Source organism: Amblyomma maculatum, chromosome 4 (genome assembly GCF_055883805.1).
Source record: "Amblyomma maculatum isolate TAMU_Amacu chromosome 4, ASM5588380v1, whole genome shotgun sequence".
NCBI lineage: Eukaryota > Metazoa > Arthropoda > Arachnida > Ixodida > Ixodidae > Amblyomma > Amblyomma maculatum.
This window is the reverse complement of record NC_139347.1, coordinates 51,131,585-51,154,918: the sequence shown is the minus strand read 5'-3', so window position 1 is coordinate 51,154,918 and position 23,334 is coordinate 51,131,585. Positions and strand designations below refer to the sequence as shown.

At 46.1% G+C, this 23,334-nt stretch overlaps 1 protein-coding gene across 5 annotated transcripts in view; it reads left to right on the top strand.

The window, feature by feature from the left end:
* The window catches only part of LOC146190984 (uncharacterized), a 49,702-nt gene extending 35,836 nt beyond the window's left edge, over positions 1 to 13,866 (top strand). For all 5 annotated transcript variants that reach the window (XM_084601398.1, XM_084601397.1, XM_084601400.1 and 2 more), the window contains exons 5-10: positions 1,845 to 1,985; positions 4,134 to 4,233; positions 5,079 to 5,198; positions 8,241 to 8,423; positions 11,511 to 11,628; positions 13,202 to 13,866. In XM_084601398.1, coding sequence (XP_084457524.1) covers positions 1,845 to 1,985; positions 4,134 to 4,233; positions 5,079 to 5,198; positions 8,241 to 8,423; positions 11,511 to 11,628; positions 13,202 to 13,344 — 805 coding nt within the window. In that variant the 3' untranslated portion in view covers positions 13,345 to 13,866. The remainder of the gene's footprint in view (positions 1 to 1,844; positions 1,986 to 4,133; positions 4,234 to 5,078; positions 5,199 to 8,240; positions 8,424 to 11,510; positions 11,629 to 13,201) is intronic.
* The last annotated feature ends 9,468 nt before the right edge of the window (positions 13,867 to 23,334 follow it).

Sequence of the window (23,334 nt, the reverse complement as noted above, 5' to 3'; positions counted from 1 at the left end):
TTTACGTCGGTCATTGCGTATTGTATCAATATTTTAACACACCGCTGGGTCGTGAATAGCTTGACGATTAATTTGCTAAATTTTGTAGGTGTTGCAAGGAATGGCAAATTATTCATATTTTTCGTCTCCTTTTCTGGGAGAACATTTTATTGCCTTCGTACGCACTCATTTCGTTGACAGGATTTACAAAAAATTTAAAAACTATCAGAGTACAATCATACCAGCATTAAAGTTTTCTCACGATATATGTCATAGTCAAAGCATATCAGACAACATTCGGGATACTTGCTTCGCGCGTGACGTAATGTCCTAAAGGAAACCGAACCCATAGTGTAAAACATCTACCGCATCCTTGATTATGGCTATGCCAGCTAGAACCTTCAAGAGAAATGTCATATTAAAAAGTTTAAATCAGCTCAGAATGAGTCAATACCATTCATCGTCTACTACAACGGTAGAGGTTCTTGTCCTCCTTTCTATTGTACCGTGCCTACGCTCTGAGTGTTACACCACACGATCTCGCCGCTGCATAGATTATCAAAATATATACTACGCACAACGACTCATTCTCCCTTTCAATACCTAAATAGTTACTTGAACGTCAGTAAAGCCTGCTTTGCAAATTCCCGTGGTCTTAATCTTACGCCTTCTTTTTGTTGCACTTCATCACTGAGGTCTGTAATTTTCTACTGGCAACCATTCGTTCATTACTATATAGTGCACAATGTTCTAGGACTCGTTGCCTTTTGCTTATATTCTGATTTCTGTGCCCTTATTCTCTCTAAAATTCGAAGCTATTTTTTTTTCCCTTGCCTCATTTATGCAATGGCTTCATGGAGGCTGCCATATGCCTAAATTAAAAAAATAAAGCTTCAATTTTGTATGCACGTTATTACTACATGTCACAGGGCCACATTTTTTTAACGGTTAGTTTAGGATTATAGCTTAAAACTTGCCTCGTACATTGAACCGCTACCTTCTAATATTGTTTTAGTTCACGCATATTAAAACAACTTGCTTTTCAACTTCCGGCTACTCGCTCTCCGTATCATGATTTTATAGACAGCGATCTTATTACCTATCTGCATGGCGGCACGTAACACTGATATACTGAGGCTTTTTTAGTTCACGAAATTAAGTTCTTCGTGTAATTTTCTTTTCCCCACAGAACAACGGTTTTTTTTTTTTTTTTTTCGTGAAGTAGTCAAAATGGTCTGGCATCATATATCTTCAAGTCAATAAGCACTAAAACACATGTTCGTGTCATCATAATTCACAGATTACAAATTTTCATTGTAATAGTTACCGAACGTCGTGTGCTTCCCAGCGTTTCCTTTCTAAATCATTGTCTGCCTACTGGCTGAACCTTACCACACCCCATCACAGGCAATACTTCTTATTCTTCTATATGCTTCATGAAGTTTATTTATTCACACAACGTTAACCCAGAAAAGATGGGTGTCATGTTAACTAAAAGCATGTTATTTAAAATATAATATTTACGTTCACAGCTATTACAGTTAGCTGTTTGGTTATAAAAGGATATTTCTAGATGAGCGGTAATAACAGCCTCACGTCTTTTCTTATTTCGGCAAAGTATCTCTACTCGCCACTGCGACGCAATGGTTTCTGGCTTTCTCGGCGCACAGAAAAACATCGTACGGCCGCTGAGCGCTTTCAGCCACCAACTAGGCGCTACAAGCCCACTAGGCTTGTCGCGTGCCCGTCTCTATCAATACTGGTTCTACTGAACTCGGTGTGTGAGTTGACGGTGTATGCAATCTCATTCACATTTCTGTCACCGCCCACTGAGGGTGACATTCCTCACACTGCGTCGTACGCAGGACATCCGAGGCTTTTGTCCATGTGGAGATCTTCAATGTAGCCTGGTTGGAGACCCTGAGTGACGTCGTCGGCTGGATCTACTTCGTGGCATGGTCCATCTCCTTCTACCCGCAGATCTACCTCAACTGGAAACTCAAGTGGTGAGTGCTTCTAGAAGACTGACACCCCATAGCATATTCGACGTGGTTGTGGCCGCCTACTGGGGTACCGTGTACTCGGGAAACCATTATAACTCTAGGAACTCTGTTAAACCGCTGTTTATCTAGAGCGAAGCCGTTTCTCGCATTTCTTTTAGTAGCAGCTGTCAGCTATAAGGCCTTCGTTTAAAGCCGAAAAGAATGTCATCTAAACCATCCACGGGTATAGTGCACCAGAATTATTAAATTGCTCTCACGTGCAGCACACGTTAGGAAAAATTAATGGAACAGTTACGAGCACTGTGGTTAAGAGTGTGCGAGAGCTCTTAAGCATTGGGTAGTTGTGAGACAAGAAATGGAGAACCTTTCAGAATCAGGCTATGCCACTACTGGTCCCGCAGCGTTTTGCGCGCTGCCACGTTCGGCGATACAGCCAGTGCTGTCCGCGCTCCTATCGAAATATTTTCGCATTTTCAAGGTATACGTGATGCGGAAGACGCCGAGTGGCGCCTGACAATGGCAGATAATTGAGGATAGGGCTTGGAGCTTGAGGAAGAAGAAATACTGACACACAGAGAGCAAATTATGTTCAATCAATGACGGAGCAAGCAATGAAACAGACGAACAGAACCGAAAATCGTGGCACAACGCCGTCACGCATGCGCAGAGTCCAAGATCGCCTGCCGCCGATTTCTGTGAGCACTCCACTGCCTCAGTGTCTCACTTATTTCTCCAGGAGAGCCCCCTTAAACGTTAGGACACGCAGCGCATGCTGAAACAATTGATGAGATATGGGTGCCTTTTTTCGCAATTGATAGAACCGGAAGTAGACCGAACGAGACTAAAAATAAAATTGACTTTATATCGTGTTGCGCGCACATGCGAGCTGAGGTATAGTGACCACAGGATATTATGATCTTGAATCAGCGCAGTCTTGCAGAAGAAACTGCTGTGATTGTAGCATGGTAGAAGATTATCAACGAGTTAGCGGTAAGAGGTAAGGTAGACAAATTTAAAATCGCGCTTTGAAACAGATATTCCTCTTCAACCAAAGAGGACCACCTCAGCTTTTAGCCAGTTATAATTTTACATATATCGTTGCGGAGCGCACAGCAGAAGTATGGAGCGAGCTAGCTGGACAAAATACCGGTAAGTTCTGTCAGGTGACGAAAGATCTAAGAAACGCCATAGCGTGGAAGCCTTCAAACACGCAGGTTGAATAAAACTGGCGGAGTTCTTCAGTTTAGAGCTCAGTGTGATGTTTCCTGCTGGGGCACTATTTATACGTGTGGATCGCTGTAGATGCCAAATCTCTTGAAGCTAAGAAGAACTCTGCTACTCACCCCTCCAAAGGCCCAGGCTTCCACTAATATTTCGAGAGCCCCATTAGATGGCTTAAAACACCCCTCCCTCCTGTAAGGCTGTCTGTAAGTAGGTTTCCACTAATAAGGTTTAAAATTCGTGCCCTTGTTTATTCGTTTTTATATTGGCCTCAATGAACTGAGGCGATATCATTATGCCTTGCGTTGTGCATATAATTTATAGTCAAACCCTTCATTTGCCGTATGCTTTTACGGTAAAGATAGGGATAAGGAAGATAGTGAGAGACCGGAAAGCGTGGCGTGATATGGTCCATATAGGGTCACGAAGAGTCGGACACGACTGAACGACTGAACTGACTGACTTTACGGTCAAAAGCAAGAATGCAGGGTTGTTCAGCGCTGAGACAAGAATTGCGTATGAAAAAAAAAAATGGTTCCCGATTTACATGGCTAATTAAGCTAATATTGAGGCCAGCGAGCTGGGTCGAACCGCCGTTTTATAAAAACAGCGGCTCTCTAAGCAGAAGGGCGAATGCAGGGCAATCCCGGCCTCTACTTATTGTGTTCATTTTTGGCGCCTGGATAAGTTCATGTTGCGCTGGTCACATCTTCCAGGTGTTTCACAGTTGTTGGAAAACAAAGTATTTTCCAAGCACGAGTCAGAGACGGATAAGCGGATGAATATTATTTGTCACAAGAAATGGAACTCAAATTAAAATCGTCGTTACGTGCCCACCATCACGTTTGTCGGTGTATACGTCGTGGTGTACGTTCATATGACAGTGTGCGCATGCGCTCACGTGCAAACATTTCCCTATGCACTGCGCAGCGTCGAGGGGCTGAGCTTCGACTTCGTGGGACTCAACCTTACCGGGTTCCTGGCCTACTCGTTTTTCAACCTGGGCATGTACTTCAGCCCCGTCGTACAAGTAAGCACTTCCTATATACTGGACGGCCTTCGCGAGATCCGGCACGATGGGTGTCGAGATGTCTATCCTAGATGCTAACGAAATACCGACTGAGGTTTCATTTAGATTAGCCAGTAGGCAAAAAATTGGCCGATGATTACGATACTCGGTAATGAAAAATTTTTGCGCAGCTTTCAAGATTTAGGTTCTCCGGTATGCTGATGTAAAGAATTTGAGACAGACATGTATATATACGTGCGGTTAGAGCCTACTTTTTGTTTTCTTAGACGTAACCATCTTGCAACTGAAAATGCTTTCCAAGTTCTTGATTATTATAATAGAGGTACCGCCACCGTGCTTCGTCAACCTGTTATATGTGGAAAGTATGTTATGAGCTTCCTCTTTATATACGATCCCCCATGGGCAAGTTTTCGAAGCAACAAATGCTTAAAATATACTTTAAGTCAGCTCCAAAGTTATTTATGCTTTTTATCGTGATGGTTGATGACGTGTGATCTTTAAAATGACATCTTCGAACGCTAGTAACCTGACAGGCGTACTATGAACGGCGATCCACGACGCCGGGAACGAGTTCAGTAAATACCTTTGGGACGTCACAGCGCTACACGATGTCGGCCTGGCGCGACGTTGACAGTCAGTGGGCTGATCCTCAAATACATCTGCTGATTGCGGCCGAGTTTAATAATGGTGGGTGCGAGGCTGGGAAGAGGCGCTTTCGGGTGCCATGTCCCCCTCTCATCTGACAAAGACAACCTTCACGCCGATGAGCCAACCACTTCTGCTTGTGCTTTGGCTTGTACCTATTTGCATTACAAATGAGCATCTGCATCTTCCTTGGCGAACAGGCGGAGTACCGAGCATTGCATCCGACAGGCGTGATCCCGGTGGAGCTGAACGACATCGTATTCGGCCTACATGCCGCACTGGCCACCTTTATCACAGCCGTGCAGTGCTGCATCTACGAGGTACAATCCCGCCGTCAATCCCTCCGTACTACCATAGCAGCAACGCTCAGTCTTACGCATTTCTCCAGTGTTGATCCTGCAGTACTCTCGGGAAGGTGTTTTTTTTTTCTTTTTTTTTTTTGCGGTTCTGTGTTTATGCTGGCAAACTGCAGTGGTATGATGATAACGCTGTCTTCAGGATGACGGTCATACCTTTTCTCTAGAATATTCGCACACAGTTTTCGGTATTTTACGAGCTTGTGAGGAGAGCAGGGTCTGGATGCCAGCTTGCAACGCAACTGCAGGGCTTCTTAACCAGTTCAAATTCACAACGGCATCGCACCTCTTTCTTCGGAGTGGTTAAGTATGTTTAAAGAAGATATGCGTGTCTATTTGAGAGCACCAAAACACAGGTATGCGCAGCCTGAACTGGACTGCGTGGCTGAAGATATATTCGCGTAAGCATCCGAAATTTCGCATTGTACTCTGTACATACGGAATAACTTATAGTAAACTTTCCAATGCGTGAACCTCCAAAAACCCGTGACGTTCACCTTCAACGATTCGCCTTACTACAAGGACTGCTATACGGCGATCTCTATTTTACCTGTCGAACGTTTTTCCTTATTTGACACTGAACGAGCACGGTTTTAATGATCGACTCGTGTACTTTTCGAAAACCTTTCTTTACTCTTGAATCGCGTGAACAGAGCACGTCGGCTGAGTGTGTCGGCAGTGTATGTGGACAGAGCCTGTCATCAGAGCACACACCTTACAAACTTTCAATAATCCATTGCGTGGGTAATTAATATAATGGTACCAAAATTGGTATCCAGTCTAACTAGGGTATGGCCAACTCGATCGTGTCCTCTAAATTTGGGTGCTCCACCTTCAAAATGTGACGTCCACAAAATTTGACCACGTCAGAATTGGACCAATACTGATGTCTAACCTAATTCGAGTAGGAACAGTTCAGTGGTGCCCTCCAAATTTGGGCGGGCTACCGCCGTAATGTGGCCCCTGAACCCCCTAATATTGATCTCGTCAGAATTGGACCAAAACTAATTTCTAACCAAATTCGAGTATGGCCAGTTCAGTAGTGATCGTCCAGATTTGTATGGGCTACCCCTTGAATTTAGCCTCCTGGAACTCGGAAATATGACCTCTCCAAAATCTGAGAAAAAAAAATCGACGTCTAACCTAATTCGAGTATGGCCAATTCAGCAGTGACCTCCAAATTTGGTTGTGCTACCCCAGAATTTTTAGCCTTCTGGAATACCAAAATATGACATCAATATATGATCAGAAACGATGTCTAACCTAATTCAAATGTGCCAAACTGATTGGTAAACTTCAAATTGGGATGGTCTACCAGCAAAATTTGGCCCCCTGGACACCCAAAATGTGACCTCGTCAGAACTGACCGAAAGTGATGTCGAACCTAATTGGAATATGGCCAATTCATTGTCTCCTCTAAATTCAGATGGGCTAGGGCCAAACTGTTGCCCCCTGGACGCCCTACTTTGACCTCGTCAGAATTTGACCAAACCTGTCTGTTTTGTGACCAAACATGTCTATCCTAATTCGAGCATGGCCATTTTAGTAGCGAACTCCAAGTTTGAATGGCTTACATCAAATATTTGGGCTCCTGGGACGCCAAAATATCACCGCTTCAGAATTTTACCAAAATCGATGACTAACCTAATTCGAGTATGGCTAATTCATTGGTGACCTCCAAATTTAGGCAGGCAAGCGCCGAAATTTGGCCTCCCTGAACATCTGAAATTTGAGTTCGTTCGAATTTGACCAAAAAAAAAACTACGTTTTTTGTGATGTATTCTTCTTCGTCGTATCACAATTAACAAGCAGTTGGTAGCGAGTGCGTCATCGATGTGAACGTCTTGGTTTAATTCTTTTGTGTGTGTGTTGTGTTTGTGTATAACCATGCAGCGCCAGAGTTCGTCGGAGTACAACCCAATTTGAGTGTGGCCAACTCAGTAGTGACTTCCAAATTTGAATGACCCTACCCATAATTCGACTTCGTCAGAATTTGACCATTAGAAACGACAACTAAGCAGCTGCGATGAGCAAGAAAATGCAAAACAGAAACGTAACTAAGCATAGAACTCGTAATGCTTTCGCATTTCTGCACGTATGCAAGCTTAACTGCGCCCCCGTAATTTTTCTGATTCGATTGCCGTTCTTTGTATATGGCAGCTTACCTGTGAAGAGGAAATTCTCGTTGCACAGGGTCATTTGTAGTCGCATTTTGCTGCTTAGAATGACAATTAAATAACCACGAATCCGAGCAGGGTTTGAGATTTAGAAACACAATTAAGTGTAGTTGATAAATAGCACGCCTCCATTCACGCGTTTCTAGCGAAAGATATGTAGACTGGCGAACACAGCATTTATAAGGCCATTACGCTACATTGAAATATTTTACTGTTGCATCACTGTTAACGCAATGTCAAAGAAAGCTGGACATACATATATTGGTTTTCACTGTGTCCTATCTGTAATTATTTTACTGTTCAAAAGGTTTAATTAAATAAAGAAACTATAAAGAAGAAAGCTGCAGCGACTGCTCTGAACAGAGCCCCCTCGATTTCAGTGTCATCCGTATCGAACGGTTTGATTAAATCAAACCACTACTTTCTGTTTCTCTCGCTTTCATGCCTGCTCCTCTGCAAGAAAAGCGAGCGACTGTGGAATTGACGTGCTGGGTTTTCCTTTTTTACGCCGACACTGTACAGTACGTGGAGCTTCTACCCTTATATAATGCGAGCAGCGTGGGAGATTACCCCTCGCTTTCTTCCAGTTGCGCGACGTCGCAACGAGTATGCGATTGCATGTCCAAAAGGGGCCCCGGTGTGAAGGCAGTGAAGTGATAGCAGTGAAATCGAGCAGGCACTTCTCTCATCACTACCTTCGGGAGACATCTCGCTCTTGCACGTCTCCCAACCAAGGTTTTCGCGGCGAGTTTTTGACACTCTCTCCATTGATGGAGCAGCAGAGCCTCACTTAAATAGTCGCTTCATCAAATTTCTCTGTCATCCGCAGAGCCAGACCCAGCGGGTCTCCTTGGCGGCTCGCCTCCTTCTGGGCGCCGTCTGGGCGGGCGCCGCGGTGTTTGGCCTGGTAACGCTGGTTGCGGGACGCCATTGGAGCAGCCCGTGGCTCTTGTACCTCTACTACTTTTCCTACTGCAAGCTGGTCATCACGCTAACCAAGTACATGCCCCAGGTATGCGCTAAGAAGGCTGACCGCATAAACTTTGTCTGAAATGACACGCCGGCAACCGCTGGCAGCCAGGCTGATATGGTATTGTCCAAATCCTGTTGTGGGGTTATTGCTTGACCATCACAAAGAACGGTACCAAAGCTATATTTAAAAACAAAAAAAAACTATATTTTTTTTTCACTAGAAGGGTATACGTAAGCACACTAGACGCTGTTTGTTTACAAACATCACTGATTACATATGATTATTACACGTATTCCATGCGTTGCCCCGCCGGGGTGGCGCAGTGGTTACGGCGCTCGACTATACTGTTCCCAAGGAAGCGGGATCGAATCCCGGCCCCGGCGGCCGCTTTTCGGTGGAGGCGAAAAGCAAGGCGCTCGGGTGCTGTGCGTTGTCAGTGCACGTTAAAAAACCCCAGGTGGTCGAAATTTCCGGGGTCCTCCACTACGGCGTCTCTCATAGCCTGAGTCGCTTTTGGGACGTTAAAACCCCATAAACCAAACCAAACCATGCGTTGCTCACAGTGTTGCAAAATCTCGCGCATGGTGTCTCTATAAGGCCGTCCTTATTCATTAGGCGTGCACTTTAATGTAGTGTTCTGGCGTCTATAGAAATGTTGATTTGCTAATGTGACTATTTGATTCGAATTGTTCGCCACTGTGATTTTTTTTTTGCACAATTCTTTTTTCTTCATGCCCTTCCTACGACTGGAATTAGTCGGTAAGGTGGGGTCACGATCGTCATATTCCAGTAGAATCAGAGAGAAGGAATAGTTCTATAGCAGCATTACAGTCATTGCATAAATGCTTTTCATTAGTTATTTACAAAGAGAGCAGAAAGCATGATATATTGCTTCTAAAGCACAGTGCGCGGGAAAGGCTACCTCGTTGTCCTTGCTATTTATCGATATTCCTGTTCAAAGTAGCACGCGCACAATCAATAAAGTATTCGAGCACAAACAAATGAAAAACGACGCAAGTTTAGCTGGCCATCTTATTTGTTTACCTGTTTTCGGCTGAGGCAGACTGGCAGTTGCTCGGTCTTGCTGACCTATTGTGTTAAATTCGTTAAATTGCGCCTCTAGTTCCCAAGCGTTTCATCTCATCAGGAAAGAGGAAACCTTGTACTTGTACCGTGTAAAACCGGCGTATATCCGGCGTCACTGTGGATCGAACCTAGTGCCCCTTGAAATCATTTGAACTTCGCCATCGATGTCAGTGATCTATAATTCTCACCAAAGCACGTGTCGACCGTCTATCGCTCCACTTTCACGCCGGCTGTTTTCAGCCGTCAGACAATCGTTATTTCCGTTTCTCTCGTTTATATATTTACAACATCGAGAAGCGAGAAACTGCTTCACAAGAGTTCGTCGCCATCGACAAACAAGTGCTGGTTAAGTTAAGCAAAACCGCCTTTGACACATGAAAACGGAACGTCAGCCAAATAAAACAAAAGCAAAAAAACAAACAAACAAGATGTTATGGCTCCCGTACGGGAGCTTTGTTCAAATAAAAATTAAGCAAGGTGGGAAGGCGGTGTAAATATGCTTTAAAAGGTGGCGCAGGAAGCGTGTCTAGACCTGTAGGGTTGAGATTTCTAGGGGTGCGGTTATGGGCGTGACTAATAGTTCGAATGATTAACGATGTCAGGTGCGAGAAAGTAGTTTCTTTACGGTTGTCAGCACGGTGCTTGGCGCCAGTCGATATTTTTGCCTGGCCCTGTTGATACGGCGTACTAGGTGACAGCGTTCGAACTCACTTTTTTTTTTCTTAAGTCATTACAAGGTTCTTTTATGCGTCTCTCAATGTTACCGGTTTCGCCAGTGTATACGTAGTTACAGTCAGAACAAGGGACCCGGTTCTGAACAAATGGTCCCACTATTTCTTCGTCTTATCTGTCCCTCTCTCCTTTGAAAACGAAGAAGAGGGCGAGAGGCTTCAGATAAGCGGACGGACGGGGATATTCAAGACATATGGGGCATCTATTGCTAAGGCATTGAAGATATCATGTTCTGGATACCTCGAATCAGTTAGGTGCCGATTCCATCACTAACATGAACACGCAGACTACGTGGCATCCCACCCTCTCGCTCAGCCCAGCGCAGCAATTCGACGTTAACGGGGCAACCCACCTAGGTGGACATCCGCTTTCGTTTTTGTATTTCTGACGGTCCCGTCATTTAACTTCCGTTACTGGTTTATTCGCCATAGCATTTACTTCGATAAGAACAGATAAAGATTCGTCATCAATAAATAACAGCCGTCTGTGCGTTAGTTACTGATATATAGAATAGAAGGCAGGAAAGACGGGTTTGTTTGCCCGCAAATAAATACATCATATCGTTGGAAAAAGAGAACTAGCAATTCATCTATCGGAAACAGTATTCGACAAAAGAAACAAAAACTGTCCTCCACATAGCCCGCCTAATATTGAAGACTTCTATAAAACGAAAGGTGCAAGGGCGAAAGATTCGTAGACCATCGCTCGTCGCCAAGAAACACTTCACTGCACTGCATTCATGTCACTGCAGAAGCTGCATTGGGAGAATACAAAAGCATTGGCGCAGCCACGAAGTTTTTACTAACTACATGTCACTAATTATAACTATCTCGTAATATCTTATATTGAATATCTTATCACTAATAAGATTATCGGTAATTCTCTTATCGCCAACTATTGATCATACATCATTATTTACATTATTCATTAATTATTACCACAAATAATCATTGCCATTTTTTATCATTTTTATAGTTTATTATCATTAATTAATAATAATAATGACCAGTGACTCGATAGGGCATCGCCAGGTGATGGTCACATCCGGCAACACGTTCTGATGACAGGTTTTGCGGACACAACATAACCAAGTAAGGCTTTCGCTTTAATAAGTGCAATTAGGAAGAACATTGCAGGAAAATTGCGTGATTCATCCTGGCACAGCTCATGCGGCGGTAAGCGCGTGCGTATATCGTCGGTCGCACCCTTTGTCCGTAATGGAGGTCTCTACGGTCGTTGTTCGCCGCTTGAAAGTGTTCATGGCGTCTTAACAATGCGGCTGCATTTGCCGGGCGTTTCTTTATGCAGGCATACCTTAACTTCAAGAGGAAATCTACATCCGGCTGGAGCATCGGGAACATCCTGCTCGACTTCACCGGGGGAACCTTAAGCTTTGTACAGATGTGCTTAATCGCCTATAATTACAGTGAGTGTGTCATCGACTCGTTTACTAGCCAAAAGCTATCCCTGGCAGGGGCCCGCTGACTGGGCTGGAATCTCGAAAGTTCGTGCTAAGCCGCCATTGTTCTTATATCTTGAGCCGTTGGGAGGAGGAAATAGCTAATTGCCTTTATCGCTGCTAGTTGCAGCGAAATTTCCATTCAGCGGCCGGAAGCAAAAGGGGAAGTTTTCTTTTATGTCGAGAAAAACATTCTACCATGTCCCAAAATAAAAATATTATGAGCTTTCGAAAAAGTATACCTTCGAAGGTGTACAAAACAGTGATCTGCGAACATGACGAGATAAAACACTTAGCGCTTTCTCGTACACATATAAAGCTTTAAATTAAATATTTTTCGGATATCTGAACAAGACGTTATATAATTGTCCCAAATCTCACTATATATTTCTTGCATAAATGACAAAAATAGTGCTAACTGCATTTCGCGCTGTGTTAGACGGTGCTCATCGCTATGAGCGCGTCTGACTGCTTATTTATTTTAAAAAAAATATTGGCAGGACCAAATTTTAGTAAGTACGAGAGCGGTTTCGAAATAAAATATAAACTCACAAAAAACTGGTCAACACAATTCCAGAAAAAAATTGCTAGTTGTAGTCAACTAAAGCTTTCTCGAATAAACGGCGTTCCTCAGAATGGCGCAGCGAGGCAGTACCATTATTTGAATATCAATAGAAACAACTGAAGCAAGGCTTCCATGCTGCAAAATAGCTTTTCGATCTTGTGAGTGTGATCCGTCAGAGTTATATGTCTCATGAAAAGCTGATTAAGAAATCTAGAAATCACGCACGAGCAATAGATATCCCATCAATCGTCACGGCAAAGCAAAAATGTTTAAGCTACCTTTATTAGATCTGAATATATTGGTGATCGTAAATGATGCTTCTACTCTCCCCTTAACTCAGCCCATGCTAGCTCGCAAGACAGAAAGAAGTAAACAAGTCGTGAGGCACCCCAACACGCCTCATTCCGCCCGCGTAACTTGGGAGCGTCCAATGAGCGAGCGCGCCCGGCAAGACCACGCGACGTCACATGGGAGGCTTTCGCGCAACGCACGCTGGGATGTCTCGCCCCAGTCGGTCGCGAGCGGTCGTCAGGAGCAGTTTTTAAAAATCGTTTGTAAATTGTACGCTCCAAGAAAAGCTCTCAAATTTGACTCGAATGCTCATAAGGACCATATCTATGGATTTCTTGCATTAAAATATGACCGCATGTAGCATTTCAGGTACCCTTTAACACGTGCTGTGTGGGCGAAACAACTTTATCGAGCCGGTGGGCATTGAAAAATATATGGAAAAGACGAAGTGTTACACAGCGACATGCGGGGGAAGGTTAATCAAGGCTTGCTTTTATGGTAGTTATGATAGCCGTATGTTGGTTAGACGTATATCAACCTGAACAGAATTATATTAGCTGCGTAGCAAACAGTAGCGCCGTACATCGTTTGGTTCAGTTTTCACTGCATCTATTTCGCTTTTACTTTGGGTCGCCCCTCTTATTCCCTGATCTTGGACTGCCCTACCGCCCTTCGTGTGTGCAGATGACTGGACGTCCCTGTTTGGCAACGTGGTCAAAGTGGGCCTAAGCTTCATCAGCATGGCGTTCGACGTGCTATTCATCGTTCAGCACTACGTCCTCTACAGGCACGGCCACATGGAGGTACTCGGCGACCAAGAGGCCTAGTGCCATCCGAATGCCTCCTGTCGGGCTTCACAACCGGAGCATCTGTCATCGCCAACGTGGCGCTGAAGAGATTTGTGCATTGACTAGACCGGCCTTTCTGTATTTGCGAAGACCGGCACTGGTACAACCGCATACTGCCGTGTTCTTACGCACAGGACCGCAGGGGTTTCTAATTCATTTGCTGTTTGCAGGCAAGTTCAGCAATCTAGTTCCCAGCATATCCTGAAACGGCAGTCTGTGACCTGGGAGTGGGTTTGTTCCTTGATGAGGATTTCCTTTGTTGGTGAACTATGAATGTATACACATCCGTAGCAGGCGGGGGACGTCCCACAGCCCCTTCCAATTTGAGGCCTTCCGCCATTGGTGAAGTGTTCAATTTCTTCGTATTTATACTGCGCGGGAAACGACGAAATTTGCGCCCATTGACGGCACACGTGTCTTATGTATAGTTGTGAAATAAAAAGTGGATCTCACGAACGCAGCTAAGCTACCGTTCGTGGCTGTCATTTTTTTATGGTTAAATTAGCCGTCTTCCTTTGGCAACGTGTAGAGCAAATAGCAGATGAGATATCCGGGTGGAGAAAAAAATTTGCTTTAGTTTAGCGTGTGGTTAAACCTGGAGTTGCGTGAGGGCAATCTGTATGGCTACGCGTAGATTCGGCTTGAAAGTAAAGATATGGCTTTTGCATATAGTAGTTTACTCTATGGTTTCAGCTTTATTTATGCCATAGGGGAATCGCTTCACGTATGAGCGCCCCTTTCCTCTCGTCGTTGATCATTCTCATTCGGGTGTAGAAGACTTCTAGTGGTATGACATCGTCTCTACGTCGAACTCCAGGGCACAACGCCGTCACAACGTTCGAACGAACCTTCTGTCCTAGCAACTTGTTGTCGTTCTTTTCTACCAACTACTGAGTTATCTGTCTTCTTCTTGTTCTTTTCTTTCTCTTCTTCTTTTTCTTTTTCGACTCGAGGTCAGTGCGACCACGGCCAAGGTGCGACCGCGACGAAAGTGGGATCACGGTGAAAAGGCTAAGTGGTTGGCGTAGTGTAGCTATCGCTACAAAACTATGGGGCATTTTGGCAGTCTAAAGTGCACTAGGAGAAAGCCTTTGCCGCGCCACTTCGACTGCGAATGAGTGCCACCATGGCCTTGCTTTCGTCCCAGGAGAAGCAATGCGCCGCCGAAAAAGCTTTCGTTCTGCACCTTTCGCCTTAGTTACAGGAGAAGCCTGGAGCCGCCGTTGACGCATTCGTTCGTTTATCTTCCGCCGTTTGGTGTTGGGGGGGATCCGCCTTTCTGCGCTTATCCTAACCGCTTGGTGCGTAATCACTGGGCCGCTTGGGAGTCATCCGACCCACTCACTCCACTGCGACGACACGTCTGGCGAATGAGCGCCGTCACAGAGGAACTTTACGTCACAGGGCGTACTCGCTCCGCCTGCCGGTGCAGGTGACGTCACTGTTGCTATGCGCAGATTCGCGGTGCTTCGCCGTCGCGACCTGTCGCAGCCGAGGAGCGAGGAGGGTGTGGGCCGGTGCGGGGGAGGGTCGCAGTTGGCACTGTTCCAGCCTTTGGATATAACAAACGGATGGTCACCGCGAGTATGAGCTCTTGAAGGCTTTCGCCTTAAAATAGCAGTTACCTCCGTCTCAGTGAAGGCCTGAGTAGAGGAGCCCTCTGGCAGTCGTACTTACTAAAACATGCGATATTCTAGCCGTTAGTTTCGCTCTTTTTGCTAATTCTGCAGCGCGTGGTCACTCCAAGTACTTTTCGAGTGCGGTCGTGGCAGTGGGAGAGGCTGTTCCCGGCGGCTTTTGTTGCGGGGGCGTAAAAAGTGATGCCCACCGTCAAGCTCTCTCTTTGCGTGAAATTTAAGCCCTAAGGAGCCAGCTTTTTTTTTTTCTAGAGGTGCATTTGATTTGGCTATCACTAATAAGAAAACATTGCTTCTCGCATGAGAAAAACCGGCAGCATACGTTGTGTGTGTCTGCTCCCTAGATGGTCCTATTACGTAGTCAGACCCGTCAGACCCTCCTCTTACATTTGTTGAATCGAGGCTGCCGTACTTCTGCTGCTCCCTCCTCCCAGCATGGCGATTAATTTGTAGTCACACAGTCGCTTCCCTATCACCTGCAATGCCCGAGGCCATCAGTCAGACTCCTGTCCTATCCCTTCGCCTACCATCCTGCGTTCCAGTGGCACCTAGCACCTCTACTCCTGCTTCTTCAGTGGTGCACGTGATGACTATACGGCGTCGACTATAGTTGTCATCGTAAGAGCACACTTGCGTCTGCAACAAGTGGGACGATGCCGCCAAACTTAGTAAATTTCTATTCTGCCTTACTGATGTAGTTAATCTGCAGCTCTGCAATCACGAAGCCGACCTGCCTAGGTGGCCTTCATTCAAGACCAGCTTTTCGGAGGTGTTCGGCTGGCCCGCGGTGCGAAAACTGCGCGCCAACCAATGCCTCCGCGCTCGTGCTCCGCAGCCCGAAAGCCCGTACACGGCCCGGCCCGCGGGCCGGGCTTGTGCCACCCGGAAGCCATCTTCCTCCAGCTCGGACCGGGCCTGGGTCAAGGTATATTTGTCTTGGGCAGGCCTGGCCGGGCCGGACACTGCGATCACAAACATATGCAACTTTTGCGAAAGCTCGAATGCGGCCATGGTGCGATGAATACACACCATTTCCCCTCTTCTTCATCACGCAAGAGGTTCCGAGTTCTCTGCGGCGTCGACCCGCCTTTCCTCCTCGCTGTGAGCGTCTTTGATAGCAGTCAGTGACCGAGCAGAAGAGGGGCCGGGCTGCGGGCCCGGGCGTTAAGTCTGAACACCGGACTTGGCTGGGCTCAGGCCCTTTTAGAATCGAGCCGGGCTCGGATCTGTAGCGTCGGGCCCGGCCCAGATTCGGGCTCAAAATTTCGGCCTGTGCACACCTCTACCATGTACCGCCAACATACATGGAGGCAAACGCTGCCGCACGCGATAGTTTGCCCGCGTTGGCTGCGCAGCTTGCAGCGTTGCTTTCCAAGTATAAACCGTCAGTGAAATTAAAGTAGAATAAGAAAATCTCAACCTGTTCTTTCGAATAATGCGCGGCGCAACCGCGGAAATGCTTCTTCGTCTGCCGCTCCTGCTGTTCGCGCCGCCGAAGATATAGAGCTGCGTTCAAATCGTCATTAGGGAAGATCGTAATCGTCCTCGGAATTTTTTTACTCTCAATTTTCAAAAACAAGCCCCATTGGTTTGTATCATTAATTGCTGATTGTGAGTGCAGGAAAAATTTCAGAAGCCAAATCAGGTTACGCATAAGAAGCTTAGATATTTTCCATCAGTACGGTCCCCAAAAGTACTTTAGAGTAGTCCACAATTGCCTCACAAATGATTTTTTTGCTCTTTCGTAGCAGACTTGGCTACTTGGCGCGAGCGTAGGAAAAACTAAATTTAGGCAAGTTTCCCGTGCAAACGTTAGGAGTGCCTTTGCGCTAATAGGCTTTATTCGGGCCACAAAGCTTACAAGCTTTGTAATAGCGTAATTACGGCCAGTATGTGTTCATAGTCAGACGACAACGTACAGATATTTTAATCTTAGCTAGGCCTATTAGCCCTAACTAATAATAGCATGCTCAATTTTGCTGAATGTGTATTCAGACAGCAACGTACTACTGTAATGTGACCTCGCAGACCTATAGGCGCAGCTATGGCTATTAGGCTTAAGCAAGCCTAACACACTCAAATAAGTTTGTGAAGGCGTAATTACATCGATGTTCAAACACGTGCAGACTTCATTTCTTAATTTGAGTTTCATGCAAGTATAATTAACGTTAACTCGGCCTAATTAGCTTTGACCTTGACATTGGTCAGGGTCATGGCATTCACGATCACTTATGGCAAGTCACAGTATAATCATGCGCATGCATAGCTACCCTATACTCGGTTAGGCGAACGGAAACCGGAATCCGGAAATCGTCGAAATGGATCGTGCTATAGGCTAGAAGCGCTTCCACACTAAAAGAAAAATTGTGTCGGACATCGGAAGCTTTAACCATTCCTATCAATATGAGCATAATAGTATCTTGCAATATCACACAGCTGCCTCAAGTCAAAAATGTGACCAAGGATCATGGATTAGGACGAAGCAACGAGCTTATAGTCGACGTTGTAGCGTACAATGATGGATCTCTCCCAGCGCCGACGTTTTCCGATCTATGCGGGCTTCCTGAGGTCACGTTCTTCATACTCGCCAACTATCGCGTCTTCCTGTTTCCGGAGACTAATATACGAGCACATACGGTCTGCATGTTGCAAGGCTATTTCGCGGCGCAGCCACCATCTTTGTCAAGTTTCTTTCCCTGCAACATGGTAGGTATTTGGGGAAAACTAAAGCATCATGCTTTGAAGTTCTATCACCGTTGTACGGGTGTTGTTGCCTGCTTCCTGCCTTAGCAAGTCTGCACCCACGTACACATGTTTAGTAGGGGTGGATCCGCAAAAAACTGTAAGTTTTACCACCTTCACAGGAATTTCCAGCTGTAACATGCTACATATCCTCCCCCCCCCCCCCCCCCCCCCACCCACCTTTTTTTTTATCTCTTGATGGTTGATTAATTTGATAGTGCTGATAGTGCGAATTCATTGGAAAGACAGAACCAATTAGACCATGACACTGACTGCTACCTCATATGCTCAAGCCAGCTAGCTAGTAAACGACTGCGGCTGTGTGCAAACACTTGTTTGAAGAGACTCACAGTGCTGATGCAAGAAACGTAACGTGATTCCTAAAGCGAGCTCACTCGCAAGGTCAGTGAGTTGAACAAAAAAGCCAGCTTCACGACGACCAGGTTTCACTGAGGCGAAGCGCGCAGCACGTAAAAGCAAAATAGAGAAGCAAGAAATGAGCAAAGAAAAAGACATCAGTCATAAGTATAAATTACTGGCATATAAATGCAACAGTGTTTACGGCGATAGTTAAAGGCAAAAGATAGCAGCGATGTCCACGTGTAGAGAGTGCTTTTTTTTTTTATTCCTATCAAGCTGCATGCTTGGATATCAACTGATGCATAAAATGCAGTTCGTTTTTCTTCAGCGCTGCACAGTGACATTGAAATTTGCAATTGATGGCAGTGAATGACGATCGTTGAAAAATAAGTATTACAGTTGAGACATATCTGTGCACAAAACGTGTTTAAAATCATTGTGCAACATGTTAAAACGGATTTAAAATTTTCTATGCTAATTAGTCAGGAACCAATATAGGCATTAAATATTACTTTCGGCCTTGCTGCAGCCCGTAAAACACCGACAAATCCCATAAGTCCCTCCGAGCCGACGCAGGGGAGGTACAAAGCAGGGACGCGCGGAGCGTGGAACTGACACCCAAAAGATGGAACGCTCAGTTACAACTACAAATACGTCCGAGATAAAAGCACGTGGAGAGCTTGCCAGCAAAAAACACAGATCCCAGAATGATCGATGGTCGCGGGCAAGGCAGCGCCGCTACTGAAACAGAGTAATATATAGCTTACCACGACAGCCTGCGATACGAATAGTTTCACACCAAAATTACCACTTTTTATCTAAACTAAAAAAAAAAAAAGAAGTCTTAATTTTCATGTTGGGCGCGTCATTTTTGTAGCGTTGTTTTTTCTGCTGCTTATCTGGAGCTGACAGTACGCATTCGTTTCGAGATTGAACGGCAATGAGTTTCCCAAACCCATGCATTATGTAGCGGTCGTGATTCTAACCTATAATGCCAATGAAGCGTTAACTTGTAGCAGCCAATTGTTGACGGTAGGTTCTAGTGCCATTTCTTGAGTTTTTGTAATGCACTGAGTACATTGAGTTTGGTAATGCAGGGTGGAACGAGGGGAAGATGTCTTCACAGTATGAAAGAGAATTGAACAAGAGTTCAGGCAGAGCCTCAGTTCGCAAGCCAAGTCAACATTTCGACAAGTGGACGCATCTTTGAAATTTATTTTATCTTTTTTGTAGTTTTTTTTTTTCGTATTCTATCGCTCATGTCTAATTGAAAAACGCAGAAAAGAGGTCCTTTTGAAGACACAAGTCGTGCTGGCTATGTCTGAGAGAACACAACTCGAAAACTGACCTGCAAATGACCTGCCTCTGCATTTTTTTATTATTATTTTAGGAATAGATGTCGCAACATGACCGCTAGGAGAAAAAAAGAAAAAAAGCTTAGAACGACGACCGTACAACGCAAATGATCGTTTGCACTGCCAAACCGAACAGCTGACCGCTAGCAACAGAAAAGAGGCCGAGTTTATTTCATCACGAAATTGGCCACATTAAACGACGCTAATAGACAACACTACGCAGTAGCTCGAGCTCCTTAGTCGGAATTGCGCTATTACAAATGACATTGTATGGCTCCCAGAGCGATCACAAGCCAACCATCCCGCGGCAGAGCGAGCTACGCGCCTGCTACTACGCACACGTACTGACCCGACATGGCATGTATAGATGAACTGCAGTTGTCTACAAGACTACGCACACGTATTGACCCGACATGGCATGTAGAGATGAACTGCAGTTGTCTACAAGACACTGTACGCGAACGCACAAGTTGCAACATTTGTGATGCGTCATGGTGACCATGACATCGTCAGCGATATGAGCATGTGATGTTTCAATCAGCGTGACGCTATTGTCACGTGACAACGTGAGCGAAGGCCGGTGAAAAAAAAGAAAAAGAAGTGGTGGCCCCGACGGTGCTATCAAGGGCAACGTGGATATGTGGCTCCCTCTGTGTCATTCTGTAGGCACTGCGTGTCAAGAGCCCGCGAATTTTAATTTTGCGAGTTCCTTTGCACTGGTAAATTCCTCCTCTTTTAACGCACATCTGGCACTCCGGGAATCTTTTCCAGGCTTAGCTTCATTGCCTCATTAACAGTCAACAAGTCTTTTTCAACATTTCCACTCAGTTCTAGCACATCCGGCACTGTGACCACCGCGATTAGCACTTCACTGCGCTTTCATCATTATATCGTCAACTCTCTGACAGCTTTTCCACCACTTGTGCGGCGTCCTCGTTGAGGACATCATTTAGTGATACTGTTACCATCACCAGACTGCACCCTGCGACATTCTACGACTGAGCGTGTTCTTTGTCTCTTTCAACACCGCGTTCATTGTCCTCATACCCGCCTATCAGCCTTCATGCGCTCGATTATAGCTTTTTTTGCGCATGCTCATGTTAGAGTCTCCTAATTTATGTTTTCTGCTTCTTGTTGCCGGTGACTGCGACCTCTTTTCTAGGAATCACCTCGTTCCCTACCGCTCCATCGCCTCCCGGCCTTTTACTCCTACTCGTGAACCGCTTTCCCCATCTGACTGGATTTATGCCAGCACAGGCATCCGCTATAGCTGTGGTCATACCCGTTCAAAAAACGGCTCTACATTTCCTTTTGGGACATACTTCTACATCAACCGCTGCTGAACTTGTAGCCCTTCGGGAATCTATTCGCTACATATATGAGGAGCCATCTCAAAAATGATGTATGTTCACGGACTCAAAGGCTGCATTGCAAAAGTTTTGAAAACTTTCTTACGCCACACCGCCTACCAGTCTCTGGCACTAAACATTATGGAGCTCCTTACATCTGCCCGACTGCAAGGCCGCAGGATAATGTTTCAATGGATCTCTGCCCACTGCGGGCTCCAAGGAAATGAACCGGCAGACGTTGAAGCAAAAAGTGTCCTCAGCAATGGCCTCCAAACACTGTGCCTTTTTCAAGATCGGATACGACGTGTCTTCTAATGAACTGTATGAAGAAGGCTGCGGCAGCTTACTGGGCCCAGCCGGACACCCGACACGCCCGTCTAAGAAGGCCTGATCGAGCATTGACTTTTTATGTTCCGCCTGAATTTTCGCGCCATCATTGCATGCTTGTTGCATAAACTGCGTTTAAACGTGACTTTCACTCGCAGGTACTTGAATTTAATTGGGCAGGTGGACTCCCCGGAATGTTCAACTTTTGGCATCCTCGAGACTGTGTACCATATATTACTGGTGTGCCCAGTGTATGCGCGTGAAATAAATGTGCTAGCCGTTTCCTTCAAGCCTTAGGACAAGAGGCCTCTGTCGGAAGAACTGCTGCTGGGCGCTTGGCAAGACGAGGGGATACAATGCGGGCTCTTTGCCGTTGTTTGTGCGCCACCGGATTCGATTCACGCTTGTAAAGCAAACTGCCGTGCCTGTATATTTTTTCATACGCCTTCTCCCACTTCGTCACCCATCATGATCCTCCTTCTCCCCTTCCCCTTCCCCAGTGCAGAGTAGCGGCCAGATTTTCATCATTCCGGCCTACCTCGCTGCCTTTCCTTTCAATGAATTCATCTATCTATTCTTTGAAGTTATTTCTTCACTTGAGCGGCGAGCGCTTCATCATTTCGCACAGGGTCAGTGTTCCGCTTGGTGCGAGCAGGCCAACTTTTCTTTGGAAGATATTCATTCCACCGCCGAGCACCAACTAAATTCAGGGACACAGACTCAACTAGATGACGCTTCCTACAAGATATCATTGGATTTTTGATTGGAGCGTCATCGTCTTATTGCGCCACGTGGAGTCCACACGTCAAAATACAGTCACATATTAAAATGATTGCCACCAATTCTAGTGTTTAGTGCCATTTGCTGAGAATTTCGAATCAGCGGGAACAGGCAGTCAAACGAAGGTGTTGGTAGGAAAGTCAGAAGCGGGCTTGCAGTGATAGCTCTCATGTCGGCGAAGATATTAAATGTCGGACGTGAATGAGCTAGCCAGCTGGCGACACTGCTCAGCATAGGAACAACACCAGAACGAGACGTGTACTCTGAGATTTCTGCTCGGTAAGGAAGTATGGTGTCCAGTAGACAGAAAGGTTCGCGACCGTATAACATAATGGGTAAAATCCAGATGTTGCCTGAAACGTAGGCATAGGTGGCATACGGAAGCACCCGATCCCAATTAGAGGCGCCAGAAGAAACGTACATGGCGAGCATGTCGCCAGGAGTCTGGTTAAATATTTCTGTGAGGCCGTTCGTTTGAGGGTAGTGAGCAGTGGTCGTTCGATATACGTGGCAAGCATCCAGCAGCTCGTAGACCATTTGAGATAAGAAGACGTGCCCTCCGGGGTGGCGCAGTGGTTACGGCGCTCGACTACTATTCCCAAGGACGTGGGATCGAGTCCCGGCCTCGGCGGCCGCTTTTCGATGGGGGCGAAAATCAAGGTGCCCGTGTGCTGTGCGATGTCAGTGCACGTTAAAGAACCCCAGGTGGTCGAAATTTCCAGAGTCCTCCACTACGGCGTCTCTCATAGCCTGAGTCGCTTTGGGACGTTAAACCCCACAAACCAACCAGATAAGACGCGGCCACGGTCGCTGAGAAGTTCGCGAGGAGCCCCCATGACGCATGATGAAAAGTGATGTAGGATTAAGATGGCGACGTCACTAACACATAGCCGTAGACAGGGCTGCAGTCGCCGCATAGCGAGTGAGGTGGTCCACGGCGACTATTATCCAGTGGTTGCCTGATGTCGAAGGTGGAAGGGAGCCATACAGGTCGATGCCTACACGATCTAAGAGGTGAGCTGGGCAAGGCAATGGCTGTAACTGGCCAGGTGACGGGGTGCGGATGCAGTGCAGGAGCGAATATAGCGGCGGACAAAGCTATACATCCCCACCAGTACCGCTGGAGGAGACGCTCGTATGTCTTCAGCGAGTACGCGTGTGCGCTTTGCGGATCGGCATGCTGATGGGCACCAATATCTGAGCGAAAATGGCGAGGAATGACCAAGAGCCATTTGCTAAAATCCAGGCGATAGCTCCTTCGATGCAGAAGACCATCCCGGATCGTAAAATGGGAAGCTTGGCAACGAAAGGCTCGCGGAAACGAAGACGTAGAGGACGCGTTGAGGACGCCGAAGGGCGAAATATGTAGGGATCCCGGCGTTGTTCCAAAGGCCGGTCCTGGAAAGTAAGGACTGCAAC